This window comes from Haliaeetus albicilla, chromosome 2, assembly GCF_947461875.1.
Source record: "Haliaeetus albicilla chromosome 2, bHalAlb1.1, whole genome shotgun sequence".
Lineage (NCBI taxonomy): Eukaryota > Metazoa > Chordata > Aves > Accipitriformes > Accipitridae > Haliaeetus > Haliaeetus albicilla.
Window position 1 is genome coordinate 27,941,176 of NC_091484.1, and position 21,006 is coordinate 27,962,181.

A 21,006-nucleotide genomic window follows, 5' to 3' on the forward strand; every position below is an offset into this window, starting at 1 on the left:
AGAAAGAATAAGCAACCTTTGGGTCTTTGTAAGTGGTGCTAGCAGTATTTAACAGTTTCCTATCAACCTAACCTTGAAAATAATGGCAGAATAATGAATCTGAAAGCAGTTCAAACTAATGTAACTGTCAGTAACTTCATGCTAAACAACAAAAGCAATAATAAAAGCACTCTACTAGTCACACACTTGAAATATGTGGAAAAGATCTAATCAATAGGTTGCCTAGTGAGATAGTAAAAACCAAACTCTTATCATTGCTCTATTTTATTCTCAGCTAATTTTTTAATTTATTTTATTTTTTACTTGACACAGCCTGGCCATGCCAAAAAGCTCTTACAGAGTTCAGCTTGAGGTCTGTCATCAGCATCTGCTCTCATGCACCAGGAATTCTCTCTTTCCTGGCTTATTTCCACTGATTAAATACTTGAGGTTGACAGGGTTTCCCCCTCCCTCCTCTCCCCTTAAGCTAATAATTATCTTTCAATTTTTATTTTTTTTTTAATATTGGACATAGTAAAGGTTTAGCCATTTAATATCTGCAGAATTCTCATGGTCTTGTTGTCTAACATGGCACAATGTTGATGTGTTCTTTCTTTTCCCCCCTGCACAGGGAGAGTTTGACCTCTGCCTTTACTATTTCATTGTTAAATAAATATTAACCTAGTCCCTTACCTCTGCTGCAGAACCTCTGTCCCATCCTTTTTATATCTAAAAAAAGTCTGACTTTTAATATAATCACAATCTTCAAGTCTCAAAAGCTTAAAGTCTGTGTTACAGTTGCTCCCAAATGCATTTGAACTCATTTTCTCTATGGAAACTTAACAACCTTGCCACGTCAGCAGCTTTGCCTTATTTCTTGAAGCACTGGGAGTTACCCGATTTATGAATATGAACTCTTTATGGCTTTGAAAATGCTGCTTTAGATAGGCACATCTTCAGTATGTTTGTCCAACAGTGCTCTCCCTCTTCTCTCCTCCCTTTCTTCTGTCTCTCTGGCACTTTGGTAGAATCTATCATGAATTAAGGAGGCTGGCTTAATAGGAACAGGAAAAGTATGTGTACAAAACTGTACTCAGTTTCCAGTAAATCTGATATGAACCAATAAAGCTGAAAAGTTGGGTTTTTTTTAAAAAAAGACTGAATCTATTCTCAGCTGGCATCAACTTTTTTCATAACTCATTGTCTAATATCCTAGCAAAACATAGGGAATGAAGTCACACATCGGAAACTGATCTCATTCTCCTACATATTTCAAAAGAATGAAATAACTAAGGTCAAACAAGTGATGAGCTCCCCGTCATTTTCAACATTTTTAAGTTTAAAAGGACTTTGCCCCGCAAATCATTCAATACAAAAAGTTTTGTACAAGCCATCGGCTGGATTTGGCCAGAAGTTTGTGTGTCATTCTTTCTTGAAGTATACTCTTCCCTTGGTTTGTTTTTTGTTGTTTGTTGTTTTTTTTTTTAAAGGCACTTCCTCCTATAATCTACTTTGTTTATGACCTAAGCATGAAAATAAACAACCTTCACAATCATGGTGATTCATTGCATAAGCCTTCTTCTAGCATTTTCAGAGAACAGACTTGAGAGTAAGAACCCTATTAATACCTCATAGCTTGTTTTATGGAGAATTTTGATTGCTGATTTTGTAAGACAAAGTTGGACTAATACTTTGAAAAACAGTTTGCAAAACAATAATTTGACACTTCTACTTCCTGACATTTTGACAGTGCAACTATTCCTCCAAACAGGAAGAACTTCTTCTTGTGGGTAGTCTCATTAGGATGAATGTACAAACAAAAGCTCACCAAGCACTTCTTTAACTTTAGCTAAGCACATTGGAAAACATGCTAATTAAAACTAGCATTTAACACAACTCAGCATTCAGCATAGCCAATGACTTTTATGCTTAATATTTAAAAAGAAAAATTATCACTGTCAGCTGATCACAATTGGTAAGGGTATCACCAAGCTAACTCAAACTAGTTTATACTATAGATAACATGAGACTTAGGCCTTTACTGAGCCTTTATTGCTATAGTAGCCAAGACTTAATTTTGTGCTACAGACAAGTAGCGTTGGGAGGAATGGTTCCACATCAGTCTTTAAAGATCAATATGAACCAATTTTGCCTACAACTGCATAAATGCAAATCCTAATATAAACTTACAAAAGCTATAATGTTATTTTAGTTAATTTTATGTACATAAAACAATGTGATAGATGCATTAGACTGGAAACAAATTAAAGCAAGTATTCCCCTATTTGTCTATAAGAAATTAGAGTTACAGCGCTATTAATCCACAGTAATGCCTCACTTGAACAGGTTTGTTGTCTTTAACACTGATGTATTGCAATTCAGAAACTTCTGTAATTTTTTTTTTACCTTTAGTCACATTACTAAAACAGTTTTTAGTAAAGATTAATTCATAATCTGTGCGCATAAGCATGCACACACTATAAAAGGTAGTGAAAATATTATCATACCTAAACCAGTAACTATTTAAAGCAAATTATGGTATACGAAAACAATTTGTAATATATCACAGAGTACAGACTGTATGTTGATACAAAAGCAACACTTTTCAGGAAAGTGTTAAGTGCATGTTTAATTTACTCATGTGTTCTGTTGAACCCAACAAGAATTAAGTTCCAGCTAGAAGTTAAGAGCTTCCTTATATACTTTTCTGAATAGGATCTATGTCAATAAGCAATATTCTATTCTCCGACTATCTTGAGGAGTCTGAGGATATTTAAAAAAAATCCAAGGCAAGACAAAAATTTAAGAAATAGCACATAGGAGTCTTCTTGGCCTGCATCTAACTTTTTCATTTTTTAATGTGAATTTACTGCTCATGAAAGGTGTTAGATTAAGAATCCTCAGGCTGAAGTTATCTATACAGCCACAGACATGTAGCACATCAGCAGCAGCATTGTCAAATTTCCCCTTAAAATGCACTTCTTTGAAGCCAGAGTTTACACACTGCTAAAGAAATGTGGGTTTTTTCTTTTTTTATATTTATTTTTAAATTCCAGGAAAAAGAATGGAAAGCGATTTTCTTGAAGGAAGGAGTCTACTTTCTAGTGTTAAGGGGGCTTCAGATTACACATACTTGTGCAAGTAAATACTTTTGCATAATCTTACCTAAGCAACTGTGTTATTTTGAAATCAGACACTTAAAAGTGTATTGACAGGATCTGGTCTTAAATTGTCAGTCTCCCATGGTGCATTATCGCACTTTTTTCTGTGCAAAGCTCAGTCTCCCCATCTAATAAGTACCAACCTCCAGGGAGGACTGGGGCTAAAAGGTACAATTCCACAGGTGCACAAGCCCCAAAATTTATATGAAAGTGCATGTTTGTGGATTCAACCATTACTTGCTCCTACGTGATTACACTCATCTTCACTGGGAAGTTAACACCTAAAGAGCCAAGAGGCAAATGGGAGACAACCTTTTACAAGCTATGCTTTCTGTATACCAGACCTCACAGGCAACAGAAGTAATACAGCAAAATGCCTTCTATTCATGGGAATTGCCACAACCACATCTTTCATGTACTAGCACAAACCCATCTATCCTGCCAAACACCAATCTTTAGACTATTCAAAAAGCACATTCTAGAGAAACATAAAATGCTGCCTATGACAGTCTCCCAATCTAAGGATTTTACAATTTGCAATGCATACCTGTGTCACTTTAAGAGCTCTCCTGAATATCTTTTTGTTCATTAATAAAGGAAATGCCAAGCCTTTTTAAAAAAAATCCATCAAATAAGCACCCAGACTGATGCACCACAGCTTTGTGCAGTTTCATTGTTACCAGTGCCAAGAAAATGAAAACTGAGAACATTTCCTGCTTTACACCTGCCTAACATTTAAGTAAGGTTTTTACTACCTGCAGTATGTTACTTCCCAAAGAATTTCAGTAAGACCACTGCTCCTTTTTCCCCAAGTATTGTACCACCACACTTGGACGTACTCCCTGACCATGTATACTGAATTTTAAACATTTAGTCTTACTACTTCAATTTCAACATTTGAAGTTAGGCATGGGAGTGTTTACTGGGCCAGAACTTAAATCATTTTGCAAATGCACAATTAACAGGGAAATGTTGAACCGCAGTTAGGTTACTGGTGCCATGGATGGGTTTTGCCTTGAAGCTAGAACTAACGTCTGAAGGTTCCTAACCTTTAGGGATATTCTGTGATGTATCTCATTACAGAAACTGAAGCCAGCTATAAATTGCAGAAAGCCACATGCGTCAAAGGGCAGAGAAGCATGTTGCAAATATTCTGGTAAAGAAATCAAAATTTAATCACATAGAAGAGTTAGGTTTGATTAAGAAGGAAAATTGTGAAGCATAATGTATAGGATTGTTAAATTTGAAATGTAGCCATAGAAACTTTAGGAACTGTGTTATGTGTGACTGTAGGAACCTTAATATTGTTAAAGTTTGAAATAGCTAACCGTAGAAACCTCACCAGGAAGTTACTGGTCTTTCTATGTTTTGTTTCAAGAAACTAAGGAAACCGTCATGGACACCAGTTTGCTGCTTGGAAACCCCATTACCCTTCCCACCTTGATTTGAGTATCGAAGATTCCAATCAGTAGAGCTAAGTTTAACTGACCAATGATTGTTTTTAAATAAGAATATTGATAAGGTTATATAATCAAATGACCAATCATTATAAAGGTTAAATTTAAGAACGAGCATAGTATGCATTTTTATGTAAACAGCTTATGTAACAATGACCTGACAAAAAAAGTCTATAAAAACTGATGGATTTTGATACTAAGTTGGACATGCCTTTGGAGGAGCAATCCCCTGTATCCCCAGCGCTGCAATAAATGAAGTGCCTGCTTCTTAACTTCACATTGGTGTTAAGGAGTTTTATTCCGGATTTCGGTAACAAGCACAGAATATATTAGGTTTGATTTGCCTCTTCATTTCAACGGTTAGCAATTTGGGAAAATCTCAGACACCACCCCGAATTGCAGGTTGGAAGGAACTTCTGCAGGTCACTTGGTTCACCTCCCTCACAAACTCTCGAGGCAATCTGTTCTAGAGTTTCATCACCCTCATGGGGAAAAAATAGGAAGGAACTAAGGAAGTCCTTGGCAGATCACCTTTTCGACAGTGCTGCAGACAGCTATGTATAGAAATGTAGTATTTATGTCAAATACATTGCAGAAATATTTTAAACATTAACACAACCTGATAACTGAGTAAATGGGCAAGACTCATGATTTGTAACTCCACATGTTCTAGTTTAACTTAAGACATGTCAAATACCTGTATCATGGTTTTGTTTTTTTTAAAATCTGTGGAGATCACTAGAACTTCTATTTCTATCCACACTTCTATCAAACGAAGCATTAGCCACACTATGCTAGATCTCTACTTTTTATTCAGTATGTGATAAAACATAAAAATCAATATCTATCAACAATAAAAGACCATGAGTGCCATAAAGCAGATTTTTTTGTCATATGCTGGCCTTCTGCTATAATGAGAGCCAGGTAAATTACTTGATAAGTTGATACATGGTAGCCAAACAAGAGGGCCAACAAGCAGCAAGGAAATTGCTACAGTCCATTTTATTCAGTCACATTCAGTAGATTTTAAGCTAGATATTCAAATATGTGTCTATAGAGAACCCGAAAATATTAAAAATCTTTGATAATTCAGCCCTCATTCAATCACCTTAGCAAGTGTTCAGGCTTTCTAGAAGGGAATGAGGACAGCCTACATAACTATGCTAGGAGTTTTAAGAGCCTATTGATGTACTCCACTCAGCTCTGTACATACAAGGTAAGGATTGGAAGCATTACTGTTATGCAAGCCCAGTGCAGCAGCCAGGATGGGTCTTGCTCAGTGCTATGCACGAGCTACAAAGCCTGCATCTCAGAAATATTTGTTAGGCGAGACGTGATGCCATTCAGCCATGACTATGACTATTGTCATTGCTGAGCTGATTAAGTCCACAATGCACTCTTGCTGGCTTGCTTAAGGACCTGCACATTGTATTTATAGTGGGATGATGACGCTCTAAGGTATTTGAAAACCAAGCCATTTGAGAGCTTAAAAAATGGATTTAGGTGCCTGCCTTTAGATATCTGTGTTTAAAATTTGATGGTTTAACATAAACAGACAAGTAGTCCTCAGGCTAAGAACAACAGATTAGAAAATAATCCTTTAGAATGGAAACGCTCTAACAGACTACATGCAAACCTCTAATATGTTATCCCAATTTGGTTTTTATTTAATGGCCTGTACAGAACCAAGGGAAGGCTTGGACACTGTCTGCCACTGCACCAGGAGGAATTTTGTCTTCTGTCTACTTGGCATACTCTGTAATAGATTAAAATAGTTCTGCTTGTGCCTCTGGAGATAGTCTGATACAATTATAGAATCTTTCTCTCATAAACAGGATGAGTAGCTTGCAGTGAAAAAAATCATAACTTCCCATCTGATCAAACCCATTTCCAAAATGTCAGTGTATCTTTCCCTTAAAATATGTTATTTAAAATTATAAACAAACTCATGAACCCATGTTTCTGCTAAAAATAACATAAAAGTCTGTCTTCCTGCACAAAATATGTAATTTCAAGGATTCTAAACAAAAATATGTTTAGAAGGTGTTATAATCAGGCCATAGCTTCATATGTGAAATACAATGTTAGTTAGAATCCTGTAAATATCTATTTTTGTTTTCCAGAAGGGTTAGGATTTTAAACTAGCATTGCTGTTTATCCCGATTTGGTGTTAATCTTAGTATTCCAATGTTTAAAAGGCCATCAGATCTTCTGTCATTTTAATACAAATGCTGTCTGTGGCTGTGACAGCATTTGGCATAGATGTATTTTGCCATGATATTTTTGATAACCCCAAGTGTGTTTCTCTAAATGTGCTAAAATTTTATACAATTTCTCTTAACAGATTCCACACAGAGGAGATTAGGAAACAGGTTTCATCAGGATAGCACTGATGTTTATCTATAAAGTTCTTTTCTTCAGGGTTTCTAAAAATTCCTTGTCAGCAAATGCCTGAATTTCTAAAGGTGTCCTATTAACACTTTATTATGTTTTTTTGACATAATAGCAGAGACTGTTACATTAGTTCTATATGCGAGTTTAGCTTCACTACAGCAAAAGAAGTATTTTCCTGTATTCATACCCTTTCAGTCATGAGCCCTCCACATATAGGTTAGCAATGTGCACTAAACGCTGAGACATATTGACTTCAGTCGGAGTTACAACACCGCATTCACTCAATACACCCATAAAGGCGATATTGGCTGTTGCAAGTGAATGGAGCAATCTTTATAAGACAAAGGCATAGGAGACAGGGACATAACAGCCAGGTAAGCTAAGGCACAGTGAAATTAAGAAAAGGCACACAGGAGATTCCACAAGAAAAATGAGGTATTTTTCTCATGTGGAAGGGAAGTTGAAGTTTAAAAGAGGTGTTTCTGGTAATAAAATACCTGGAGAATTAAGAGCCAGTAAAAATGACACTGGTCACCTTGCAAGCATTGCTATGGAGACAGCAAGATACCAGATGTAAAAATCCTTCCAGACAGGATAGGTCAGAGTACCCTTAAACAGAAAACAACAATAAATTCACAACATTCCCAAAAGACTTCAGGGCCTTGCTATACATACCAGTCAAAACTTTTGCACTGACTAATATATCAAACTACTTTGTCATGTTTAAACAGGTCTGCACATTATCTGATATACTAGCTGCAGCCCAGCAACAACAAATTGCAAGTCTCAGACCATTCTAATCACATTTCATATTTTTGAAATGCTCCCATAACTGCATGCCAATTTAACATCATATAAACTAAATTGGTTTAAGAAGATAATTTAATTCAATAGCAGTACTTTAAAAAAAAAAAAAAAACACATAAAAAAAGCGCAGGCCTGTAAGCCCATTAACCTAGCAAATTTTTCTATGATGTAAGTTTCCACTCAAGAGCTTATGGAGTAACCACAAAAAAGGAGGTCAGCAGTAAGTATCAAACTCAAGAACTCTTTCATAGCATACTTCATTGTTGTTTAGCTTAGGGTCATGGAACTAAGTTGGCTCTCAGAGGGAAAAAGCAGTGACAGTTTTTACAAAGCAAATGATTCTTGCATGTCCTAACAGAGTGAGTGTATGCTAGAATTTATTCTTCTTCACTTGTAGTTGCTATACACAAATCACGGTATTCTATGATGCATGCAGTAACTCGTTGGCTAGCCATAATTGATGCTCTGTAGAGCAGGTGGAAGGAACTGGGAATGTGATAAGTCTTACAGGTTTTTCTTTGAGTAATCTAACTACAATTAGCATGTCAGGATGAACGGAAACACTGAGAAGTCATAGAGCTGCAGATGATTGCCTCATATCTACCTAGACATTAAATGTTACTTTAGGTCTGTCTGATGGTTGGTATTTCCAAAGGTACCCAAGAGTATTAAACACCTGAAGTCTCACACAGCTTGAAAAAGTTAATCATCCAACTCACTTGTGCTTCCTTTCACATGAATTTTGGCTCAATACTATGTCAAGATACTCTGAAGTACTGAGAGCTTGTTTTCCTATGCATGTATTCCTTCCTTCAATACCAAGGGGAACTATGTAAATAAAGAGACTGCATTTCTCAAACAGTAAGTTGCTCCGCAATGCCCAGAGAACTGCAAAGTTTATTTTACAGCTAACTTACTGGATTTCTGATTATTTCACCTAAAAAAGGAAGAGAATGAGCAGTATTAAAAAAAGTGTTTAAAGCCAGTAGGAAAATAGATAAATTAAATTCTATTCCAAAAAACATTCTGCACAGTGAAAGCTATATAATCACTTAATATCTTTTCAGTAATAAAAATAGTACAAAAGCAGGTGTTATGCATAATACACTTTAAGTTTAATTAAAACTGAAAGAAAAACCAACAACAAACCCAGAAAAACATAATTGCTTTCAACTGAAGCAGCAGCCACTTGGTCCAGGGCTAAATTTCCTGTAAAAAAGCAAAATCTGCTTTCATTTACATCTTTGCAACTCCACCGACGTTCAGTGAGGCTGAAGAGTCAACTACAGAATATAATTTGGAGGTCATGTGCAAAGGGTCTGCACTCCACTCTTCCCATCAATATTTTTTTTGAAACTCATAATTACAGTAACACTTTCTCCTTCATCACCCTGACTTTGATATCCCCAAGAATAAGAAAATGAGACAGATGAAAGCTGATCATGAGTTCTACTAGAGTAAGCAAATTTTAAAAGATGATACCTCATAAGACCTCTTCAATTGTACAAAGGATCTTCCAATTTCCTTTAGGAAAGGCCTGAATCTTAGAAGTGCTCAGCTCTGCCACTAGTACTTATAATTTGAGTCTCAATGTTTTCCTAAGATGTCAGCATTTTCTTATTATATCTATAGGGCATATCTGCATTATGCTTAGTGCGAGGCATTTACATCATCTATACCCGAGTTAGGAAATACAAACAGTATTATATGTAGAATCATGTCTGGTATGTATTCTTTAGGCAAATAGACAGATGGCATTGATGTAGAAGCAGAAATGAGCATCTATACCAAAACAAAGATATGTTGTGCACATGAAACGCCCTAGAGGACTGACAGACGAAGGGAAACCTCATGACCTATCAAAATTAGAATCTCAGACTACAAGTGCTAAGGTAGGAGAGGTGATCAAAATTCTCTAGGTGCTAGGCATTTTATGGAAAGAGGCCACATTCACTCATCTTATTAAAATTCATGGAAATTGAAAATATCCAAAAGCCCAGGAGGGGTGGGGTCAGAAAATCTATTTCACAGAACTGGGAAGCTTACTCTAAATTCACCTTGAAAGCACTTTCCCCATCACAGACTTCCCGAGAGCCTTTTCATTTCTCTCCTACTTAGGAGATAATTATAGAACTTTTTTTCCTCCTTGACTAATGCATACAGAAGGGGGTCACTTCAGCATTTTATGCAGATTATCATGGTTTGTTCTTAACTACATCTTTGTTGGAAATTATTTCTCCTTTGCTCTCTCTCCAACTCATCCAGCAAACTTAATTTTTATTTCCTTCTTTTTCCCATATCACATCCTCTGGCTGTGTCAATTGATACCATAACTGCTTTAGTATTAAATATTGTTGAACCCTGCACTTCTGTTTTCCTCTTTTTCTTTGCTTTCTCTTTTAATTTCAAATTTACTGTTGTCAGGAAACAATGACACTCAGCCATGGGGATGATAGAAGAGGGACATTAATCAAAGGCTATGTAGTGCCTTCCTCTTATGGATAAAACTTCTAAAAGGTACAAATCTAAAGGGAAAGACTAAATACTTCCTAAAAGGATTTCTAAGGGCACCAGAATCATCTGAGGTTTTTAAGATCATCACAGCCATTTCAGGCAGGAGGAACCTAGCTTTACGAGTTTAGATTGCCAGTGCTGGATACCTGGCTCATGTGGTCTGATCTGGCCCTTGCAGCTTCTGGCATTTTTAATTTCTTGTACAATGTGAGACTAAGAGGAAGATGTGATGGGAAATACTGCATTTCTACATCAGGGAAGCGTGCCTTCTCATAACACTACTACAATAGTACAACAGCATTGCTCCATGCTCAGGCACCTCCCCTGCCTTGGGAGCTTATTGAATTTAAGACTTCTTAATAACTAATAAGCACAAGTGTTTTCAAGATTAAACCAAGGCTCAGACATCATTTAACAACAGAAACAATGTTGGTTTAGGCAAGTTAGAAGTAAAGTCAAGATGCCTAAGGGTTGTGTTTTTTGGTTTGTTTTTTTTTTTTTTTATGCTAGTAGCTCAGCTTTATTCTTAAAAAGAAAGCTGGGATAGGGTAGCTTTTTTTTTAACTGCTTTTCCAGTATTGGATAAAAATTGCAAGACATGAACAGTAGCAGTACTGCAGTAACCAGCTTGCTAAGTATATCCCTAATAATTAGCATTCCAAATAGAAGTAGCAGATTTCTGTATAACTCATCACGTGTTTTTGCAAGTTATATTGATGGTCAATAACAGACCAACAGTATTCTCCCTGAATTCACCAATCATGCATAATTGCTAATAAAGAGAAAAATGAAATGTTCTTTCACAAAGAAGCTTTCAGTATTTCTTCATTAAGAGATGATGTAAGAATAAAGACTTTCTACAAAGCCCTCAGAAAGGTGAGCCACTTTGGAAATAAACAGACACAGCTGTGACTAAATCAGCCAAATCATACATTGCCAAAAGATTTTGCCTTCAAGGTATTAAGAACAGGTTTTTCCTCAGCCTACCTGTCCTGCTTTATATATCATTCACTCAGCCAGCTGCGTAGCCCTCTCCCATTCCCCCAAGAAAAATTCTTCATGATTTCAGTAGTAGTTGTTGAAGATGCTTTTCTACATCTAAGATAATATAAACATTAAAGGCTATAAGTATTTTTATATTCATAAGTGGCCCTAAAAGAGAAACTTTTTATATTTATCAGGCTTAAGCCTGAGGTCCCTTCTGGGCCTCAATGGACAATGTTCACACCACTGAGTCCTAAGAAAACTAAAGCAGCACCTGATGTTTTCCTTTGCTCCTGTCTGTCATCCTGGGTTTAATTTCTCCCTCTTTCAGAATGCTATCTGGTACATGGAGGAGGCTTTTTCAATAAATCAATACTCTAATAAAATATGACTGCCTCTATGTACTCCACATATTAAGCGAGTTTCTCTTACACAGATAAAAACATGCACCTTATGCTCTGTATTTGACATTCATTTTTAATAACAGATGTTAATAAAAGAAGCACCTGGCAAAAATGTGAATCTGAAATAGCACAATATTAAATCTTGTCTACTTTGACAATATTTTTCTGATGAGGCATAATAGCTAATCAATTTAATTTGGTTTCAGAAAGAATGATAGCATTTTGTTGTTTTCAAAGTATACTTTTGAAAAAGAATAACCATCTGAAAGAACTGCTATGAGAATAGGCATGTTAAGTAATAGCTATCTTTTTTTTTGTCAGCAAAATGGAAGGCAACTGTTTTCAGCAAGACTGAAATTAGCAGCTTATCCATGAAAAACGTAAAAACCAAAACAAAATCACATGCTTTCTCCTAAAATTATTATAGCATAAATATCCCCGTAGCACCTATATGGAAAATAATACATACATGATAAAAGTGCTCCTTAGCACACATACACACAAAGACCAAATTCCAAAATGTTATGTTTAAGAGCAGAATTTTCAAATCTACTTTTGTGCCTCACATTTACCCCATGAAATTAGTAAGAAGAGAAGGCAGGGAAAGAAAAGCCAAAACATAAGAGATTCATTGAGAAATACCAACAACCAAAAAATATCTGCGTGTTCTGACAATTACCATCATCCCAAATGGGCTTTGCTAATCCAGGGATAGGCCTCCTGACAGAAACTGAGACTTGAATCACTGTCTTTTAAGCTACGCTCTGTTCTGTCCTCACAAAAACAACACTAAAGAGTTGTGGAGTTCCTAAACCCACAATCAATCAACATCATTACAGCATATGCTTCCATTTTACACCAATGACTTACCCAGATATTTCCATCTTGGTGGTATGGTTTCCAGTTTCTCCCTGTATCACTATAGAGCATCCGATACTGAGTGACCCAGTCAGAACTGCTATACCTGCCTTGAGTCGCAATAGCACTGATCTGCTTCCTGCTCCCAAAATCCACCTGCAGCCATTGGTAATGATCACTGTCTGATGGAGACCAACCTCCTGCACCTGTTGGGTTGAAACAGAAGAGAGAGATTTAGACCTCAAACACTTGCTTTGAAGTGAACACATCATGAAGATGCTGATTGCTGGAAGGCAGCCCAGCTGAGAGCAGTATAATACCAAAAAAACTTGAACACATACAAGAGAAATATGATTGCACATTTTTTTAAAAATGCATCTTTAGCACAGCCTTCAAATGCATTAACTCTCTTGCCTTAATCATTTTATGATATAATTATAATGATTTAATGAGCTGCTTGCTAACGAATCAATTTATAATGCCTTAATTACAGTTTATTAGTTTTTGCCAAATTATAATTGTTCACGGGTTGACCAATTTGCCATGAAATCCTTTGTCAGATTAAGTTGGCACAAATCAATAACAATCTTTGGATTTTGTATGCCTTTTCAACAGCATTTCACGTTAAAGAGATAATATAGATAAAACACAATGAAATAAGAAGCAGCTCTCTGCTTTCCTGTGTTTCACTATAGTGCACAAACTGAAAGATCTACCAGAAGAATTGAAAAAGGAGAAGGTACTGCAGGGCTGGATCCAGTTTTGATCTGCTGGGTGTGCAAGCTGTCACAGATTACATTGGCAGATGCCTCACAGAAGTGTGATTGCTCTTTATAGGTCTATGACTTAACTTGGCAGTAGTACTATTAACAATATTCTTCTCGGCCGCTAGACTACATCGAACTGTTCTAAATAAAGAAGGTCAATGATACACAGATAAATGTATTATTAAGACATTAATCCAATTTCTTATTCTTCTGAAATAAAAAAAGGGAAAAAATTGTAGTTGGATACCACAGAGAATGATAAAAATTCTAAGATATTATAATGATATATTTACTATAATAGTAAGAATTAGGAAATACATGAAACATCAAAACAAAGTCTGTCAATACAGAGAAAAAAGTGGAGAATCATTCTCTTTATATTCATAGCAGACATTAAGATGCAGAAAAAAACTTCACAGACTTAAAGTGATTACAGGGGGGGTTTTTTGCCTTTCTATTAAGCTTGAACCAAATAAATGGCCTGGCACACTACGACATCACATAGTCTAGTCCATGGGCCAATTTCTGTTGCTTTTAATTTCACTTACAGACTTCAACTGATGTCACAAACCTAGCCTGCTTGGCAAGCGAGAAACTCTTTGTTAAACTGCGTCTTATATACTCCCATCATTAGGCGGCAGCATTGCCTCAATCTTAGACAATTCTAAACCATTCAGTTGCTATAGGTGTTAATGTTTGCAGGTCACAGGACATTTTAATGTTGTGATATCAATGGGATCATTTGATGTCATAAGTGGTTGCCTTTCATTGTAACTAAAAGTGTAGCACTATGCCAAAGACATCTAATTTGTTAAAATTTTTAAGATTTACAATAGGTGCTTTGTCCCTGTTCTACAGGTAATTATACCCAGCAATACAAATAGGATACTTTACAGGTAGGGAATAGTTAAATGCTATTTAAAAAGCAAACAAACGAACGAACAAAAAACCACCCTTAACTAAAAGTACTTGCAGGGAAAAGTATTCCCACACATTCCCAAATTCAAACTAGCTCTATTTTTGCAGAGAATGGTAACTAGTCATTTAAAAATAGAATATAGCTTCTTCATGACTACTATGCAAGGAGATTGGAACAGTTAGCTCTACATACTTGTTGTATTAGCAGAGCTGCTGCTTTCTGTCCTAACATCCTTGTCTGGCCTATCTGAGACTGATGGCACACAAAGGATAAGAAGCTGCCCCTGTACAGAAGCCACCTTTGTAAAAGGACGCTTTGGTGACTCCAGAAAAAGTAAGGTTCAGATATGAGCATTCAAAAATTATTATGAAAGCCAGAGCTGATAAATCCATCAATAAAATGTCCTTCAGCAATGCAACTGTTGAAAAAGGATGACATACTATAGCTGTAAGAAGGCTAAAATAGACATTCTGGTTTTTACACTTTTTACTTACGCAGGAGATTTCGTTATGCATGAGATTTACATTAAAACAGGAGATTTTGTTACACACATTTAAAAGAAAACACTTTTAACTATAACACAATACAATTTTTTCTTTTAGTACATTCATATTAATGAGACAAGACTTTGGCCTTCTTTAACTGAGAAACATACTCAATCAATGTAAATTGCAACTAGGTTTCAGAAAGACTTCGCCTACAAATCCATTGAAAAGTTTGGAAAAATTGAGTGCTGACATTCATTTTCCCATTTTTTTGACGTAAGAAGAGGCAGAAAACATTCTTCACACCATGCCTGACAAGTTAGAGATATGTGACACAATAGTCACACCTAGGCCAGGAGATGGAAACACTAGTATTACAAGACAGCCTGCTCTATAACCATTTCTAATAAGCGAGAGACGAGACTTTTAGTCAATACTGCAGATAGCAGCAAATAATATTATGCCATGGGTTTCTTGACCTAATTCTCTATCTCAGTTTCACATTTGCCTCTTGGCTTTTCCAAGCACGTAAATAAATAAATAGTCAAAAGGATGAATGAGAAACACGTTGGATTATAGCTAAATATGCTGTTTTGCAGACCAGCATGGGAAGGGAATGGTGATCGGTCTGTGTGGCAGGGCAGGCATCAGCCATTCACCAGAAGCAGCCTGTGGGGATCAGTTGAAAGTTTTCTCTTCCCCTTTGATTCATCAAGCTGTGTAATTTGGGGGAGCTGATTACTTTGATCATCTTGTTTGTGATATATGTAACCTGTATCGATTCAAGGATTAATAAAGGTCCTTCTTTTTTTTCAGGTGCACACTCTAAATAAGTTACGAAAAGTTGGATTATACAAAAATTTCCCCACTGTGAGATCCTTGCAAAGGCCCTGAATTCATTGGAGGAATTTAAGTACGTTTGTGTCTCCATTCACTCTAAGCAAGTACAAAAATCTCACTTCCCCAGAAATGTGCATGTGCTCACAGCTCAGTATATCATTAAGTATTTTGCTGAATAAAACCAGCTTCTTCACTGGAATGAAGAAGTTGGTTTGATATTGGACAGGAAACAGAGGAGTTACTGACAAAATATTTAACATGTTTTCCCTTTTTAAAAGGAGTGGCAGATTTGGAAATCAAACCCAATTTCCACAAGATGGCATTATTTTTGAAATACACTTACGTTTACAGCCAATATATTATGACAGAATAATGAATTATCTTTAAGGAATGAGCAAATTGACAGCATGTTAGTAGTTTTCAGTGAGCTTTGTACTGAAACTGCAATGGTGTATTCATTGAATAAATCCTATTCACAATATTATTCTTCACACCTTGGTGTATACTGTTTATTTTTAATGGTTACAGGCTATATTCTCAATTTTATTACACGCATTATTTGCACTTTTTATTATGGCAGAAAAAAGGCATTGGATACATGGTTTTTTTATATGATATGCCGTTTTACTTCATGTGCTGCCTTTTAATGCCAAATGCCACGATATACTATGAAAACAATGTGAGCTACAAATTATTAGAAAAATAATGAACTACAAAGTATTTAAAAGATATTAAACATATGCATATAATATAGTTTACTTTCATTAAACAGGTAAGGAGAATGGGGTTCTTTGGTAGTAGATGTGCAATATATTCAATTGCAGACAATATCTGCTTCCTATTTTTATTTTTATGCTATTCCAGAACTTGATGTGATTAAACTTATTCACCCATTCAGCAGCCAAAATAATTGACTCACTGACATTAACCAAGAGAGTGACTGAATACTTTTATTTATGCTGTACAGTACTCTACACCAGAAACAGGGCAACTAATTTCAGCTTGAGCAAGAATGACTGTACGTGACCCTTTGATAGTAGATAACAGAGAACTGTAAGTTCAGCAACAGTAAAGTCAACATTGACCATGTCACCCACATATCTCTGTGCATCCAAGAAATTTTCCTGTACAGAAAAGTCTAAGAGTCTTAATCAGCAAAGCCAGCCAGACCATTCCTGTGGTAAAAGGCGGCTGTGAAAGATTTCATAAAGCTTACTTTCAAAACAAGCTACAGAAAGTCATTTGGTCTGCTCCTACTGCAGACTGACCAAACAATGTGTAATGACTCTACTAATGAAAAACACACTCGGTGATGCAGAAGGCAGATAAAACTATATTCAGAATGCTAAGAATTTGTAAAACTTTAATCTTTCATGATTTTACACCAAATAAAGACAACTGCTAACAAATAGTAGCAGCATCATTACAACAAGAGCTGAATTTCAAAGATTTAATTTTTTAACTTATGAAAACCCAAATGTCTTTCATGTTTTTATTGGATTTTATTCTACAGGTTCCTTCTGTGGAACTGAAAACAATATGAAAAACATAGCCTATCTCCAGATAACACATGCAAAAGGTAGCACTTAATGTATTTCCAGGAATATAAAGAATTCAAGTCAATGTGAGTCTATTTTTTCAAAATTTCATGTATAATTTCTTCCTTTTAATTAATTATACATTCAGCTCCCTATTCAAAGTTGAGTGAGCTAGCTCCCATTTATTGCACACTAAGAAAGCTTATGTGATGAGTTAGCCTTACCTTCTTATCATTCCCCCTTGATAAATTATCAGTAAGTAGCAAAGCTGGGGTAGGCTTACAGATTTTAGATTTTTATCTGAACTGTCGTATGCTACTGAGTGTACAGATCTATAAGAAGGGCCACTCTGATGATTTTTAACATGTCTGTTCCATTGCAGTTAGAAATCTTCCTTCTTTTGAAAATTTGGCACTTTCATCTCCATTCATGGCTGAAACTGGAAAGATTAATTTGCACTAGAAGAATCCATTCTTGTTTTAGTCACACTTGTTCATCATTCCCTACTTCAAATCACAAAATAAAAAATACCAGTACTGCAGTAAGTCTAGTTTTCTACTCTTTTCAAATCAGTAATAAAAGGTTTCAATGACATGAATGAAAGGAGGAGATCCTTAGTCAGAAATTTCATTAGAAAACAAACTATGAAAAGCTATAGATAGAAGATTTAGGATTTGTAGTAGTTATAATTCAAGGGATTACTTTATCTTATAATAGAAAACTTCTATAGCCTTTCAGCAAGGAAACAAAAAATATGCCTTTTTTAATAATTATGTAATAATAACCCAAAACATTCTTAGAGTTTGAATCTGCTTATTTGTATGGAAAAAACACAACCCAATCTTTCAATGAGAAATAACACTTTCTAGGTCACTGCAATAGCATGAAATCAATAGTGTTTGATACCTTGCTATTTTCTAAGACATTGCTTGTCATTCCTCTACATAAAAGATAAATCAAGACAAAAAGGAAAACTTTGAAATACTGAGATCATTCATTCACTGCACTTCAGAGAAAATATGGGCAGCCATTTTTCTACAGTACCCTAGAAAACAATATAAAAGACCCAAACTTCTAAACTGCTTAAACCTACCTGCACTGTTAGTCACTATTATGCTTAAGTAGGACACCAATGGTGGGTTCCATTTTTGGTTTATCTTCCTCTGTTTGTCCATTTTATCATTGTAGGTAAAGACTGCGTGTATACAGACAGTAAAACATTTAACTTTACACAGAGCAAATAACATCATAGCACTGAGTGGGTCTACTACTGAGAAAAGTTATGTACATACAGAAGTCTTGGATGATTAAACACTTTGCGCTTCAAGCTGCTTCGAGGAAGGATCACTTTTACCCTGTATTAGGTAGGGCCCTCTAACAAAGAGACTCCAATCCTCATATAGGGCTCCACTTCTAATTAAAGCAATCTTTTCCCGATATTGGCACAGATAAACTTTTTTTTTACTTCCTTATCATAAACAGCATGCACTGTTATACTTCTTGTATTCATCTGCTATTCTATCTAAATTTGGATTTGTAATCCAGTCCCTATCCTCTGGGTAGGGATTTGCTTTTGCATGTTTGAAGAGCTCTTCTTTCCAGCACATAGTAACAGTGATGGAATTGCAGACAAGGCCATGCATGATGCTGATGGTGGGCAAATAATGAACATTCTGCTTAAGAAGAAGCAAAGGTTGATATTTAGAAGGCAGCGAGTACTGAGAAAATAGCAGCATGATTATAGTCACCCTCTATTTAAAATTATCTATATTTATTTTGTAAAAAGTTAAATATCACAGAGAAGAAAGAGGCAGAAATGACAACAACTAGATTTCTTCTTCTCCAGAATTCTTTATTAGAATTTACCCCAAATCAGACTGTATTTACTAAAAACTGGCAAATTAGACCCAACCTTTGGCCTAACTCCCCAAGAGTTTCAACAGCAACTTTCCAGAGGTGCAACAAGAATTGGGCTCCAGTAAGTCTTGAAGGTCTAAGTTGCCTGTAAAATATATCTGATAAAATTTATTTTGTGTGGATAGCAGAAGATAGGAAAGATCCAATATTAATTCCCCAAATTAGCCTTCCATTATAGCAGCTGAAGTTGTAAGTCTACAGAGAGGTCAGTATCAGCATTAATCTTGACTTCTGAAAGGCTGAAGTAGCACACCAGCCTATCCAGTGTCCATTACTAGTCACTGAGAATGTACTGATTTCTAGTGGCACTTACCAGTGTCTTTCATTGGTGTGGCTTAAACTCTCTGATAAAGTATACTTTTTGCTTCTTTAAAATATGTAATACTTTTTTTTTTTCCTTTTATTAGGGGGTGAGGAGGGAGAAATAAGGATTAGCCCTTATTCACTTTAGTATATATATTTTTGGACACTGTTAGACTAATTTTAGAAGACTTCGCCTCTATTAAAAAATAGAGGGGGGGGGTGGCATGGTGGCAGACCCTAATTATATTTCTTAAAATTATTTCATTTTAATTTAAAAACCTGAAAGTTAAGAGTAGAAATAACCCAAGGGATAACAGTAGTTATCAGGATACAATCCACACAGATCTTTTTTAAAAGAACATTAAAATCACTATATTATTTTTTAAATCCCAATAGATCTCTCTTACAGTAAAGGCAATTAAAATAAATCCCTTGATGTAGTGTCTGCTTCTTAATACCCACTGCTTCCTAGTATATCTTAACTGAGCACAAACCACATATGAGGGAATGAAAGATCAATCTGCCCTAAGGAACAGTGGTGATATCTAACAATAAAAATGATGCAAAAGAGATCTCATCGTTGTCATTCACAGTTGTCAAACTCAAAAGAGGAGGAAAAAATCAGAAGCCTGAGGAGTCTCATATCCTGAATCCGCTGTTGGGGAACAAACACTTTGCAGCTTGGTTATTTTAATGAAGACATCACTTTAAACTATGCCTTTCCCATCTGTTCTGCTTTCTAATTACATATGCAAAGAGAAGCTCATTCACAACTGCATCTTAATGGAATCTTAAACAAAACTTGGACAAGATTTAAATATTCTGTGCACATCATCTGTATTCAAGACATCAAGCAGCTTCTTCTCCATGAGGTGTTTTCTTGTGTTCTAGACAGAAAGTTGAGGCAAGGCAATGCATCACTGCACCCTGGCATACAAATGCCTTGCATACAAAATAACCATAGTGACATATAAAAGACGAGGAAGTGAGTATAGAGATCTCCCTTTCCTCACACTGCCTTTTCAAGTACCAGGACACAAATCTTCCATCGCATGTTTATGCATTGCAGCACTGGGGTATTCCTAACAACTTGGGTCATATCCCTGGCAAGAACTAGCAAGTGTCTAGCTAATGGATAGCAGACACTGCCTCTGCAGTGTCTCTACTGAGCAATCGAGCCCTGATTAGCAGATTCTTATCCAAGATTTTAATGATGATCAGATCAGGAATAGTGAGGTTTTACTGACTGTGATTGAATAGAATTTACAGTACTTTGAAATCCAGTTACAAGCTCATTATGACACTTTGGTAGTTCCTTGTAACTGTTGTGATCCCTCCTTAGTAGAGATGACAGAGAAAAAGGAATTAAGGTATTCCTGCACCTGATCTATACCATTTCAATAGTAATGAGATGCCTGAACAGTTTAGTCACCTAAATCATCCTGTTCCCATTAGCGCAGTCCACAAAGCAATGGAAGGCAAAGCTGAATTTCTGTAAGTTATACCATGATGTTCTAGCCCTTCTTGATTAATATTTTTTCCCTCAAATGATTGTACATGAAAGATGATTAAATGCCATAATTCTGTCTTAGATGTCTTGTTCTGTGACAAGTCTTCAGTGATAAAAGATAAAAACTGAACCTCCTGTCTTGCAGAGACTTGCCGTGCAAGATCCTGTA

The 21,006-nt window shown here is 35.9% G+C and overlaps 1 protein-coding gene across 1 annotated transcript in view; it reads right to left on the reverse strand.

Annotated features, from left to right (window-relative positions):
- CNTNAP2 (contactin associated protein 2) overlaps positions 1-21,006 on the reverse strand; it is a 1,232,776-nt gene that overhangs the window by 804,241 nt on the left and 407,529 nt on the right. The window contains exon 3 of the mRNA XM_069811947.1: positions 12,571-12,764. Coding sequence (XP_069668048.1) covers positions 12,571-12,764 — 194 coding nt within the window. The remainder of the gene's footprint in view (positions 1-12,570; positions 12,765-21,006) is intronic.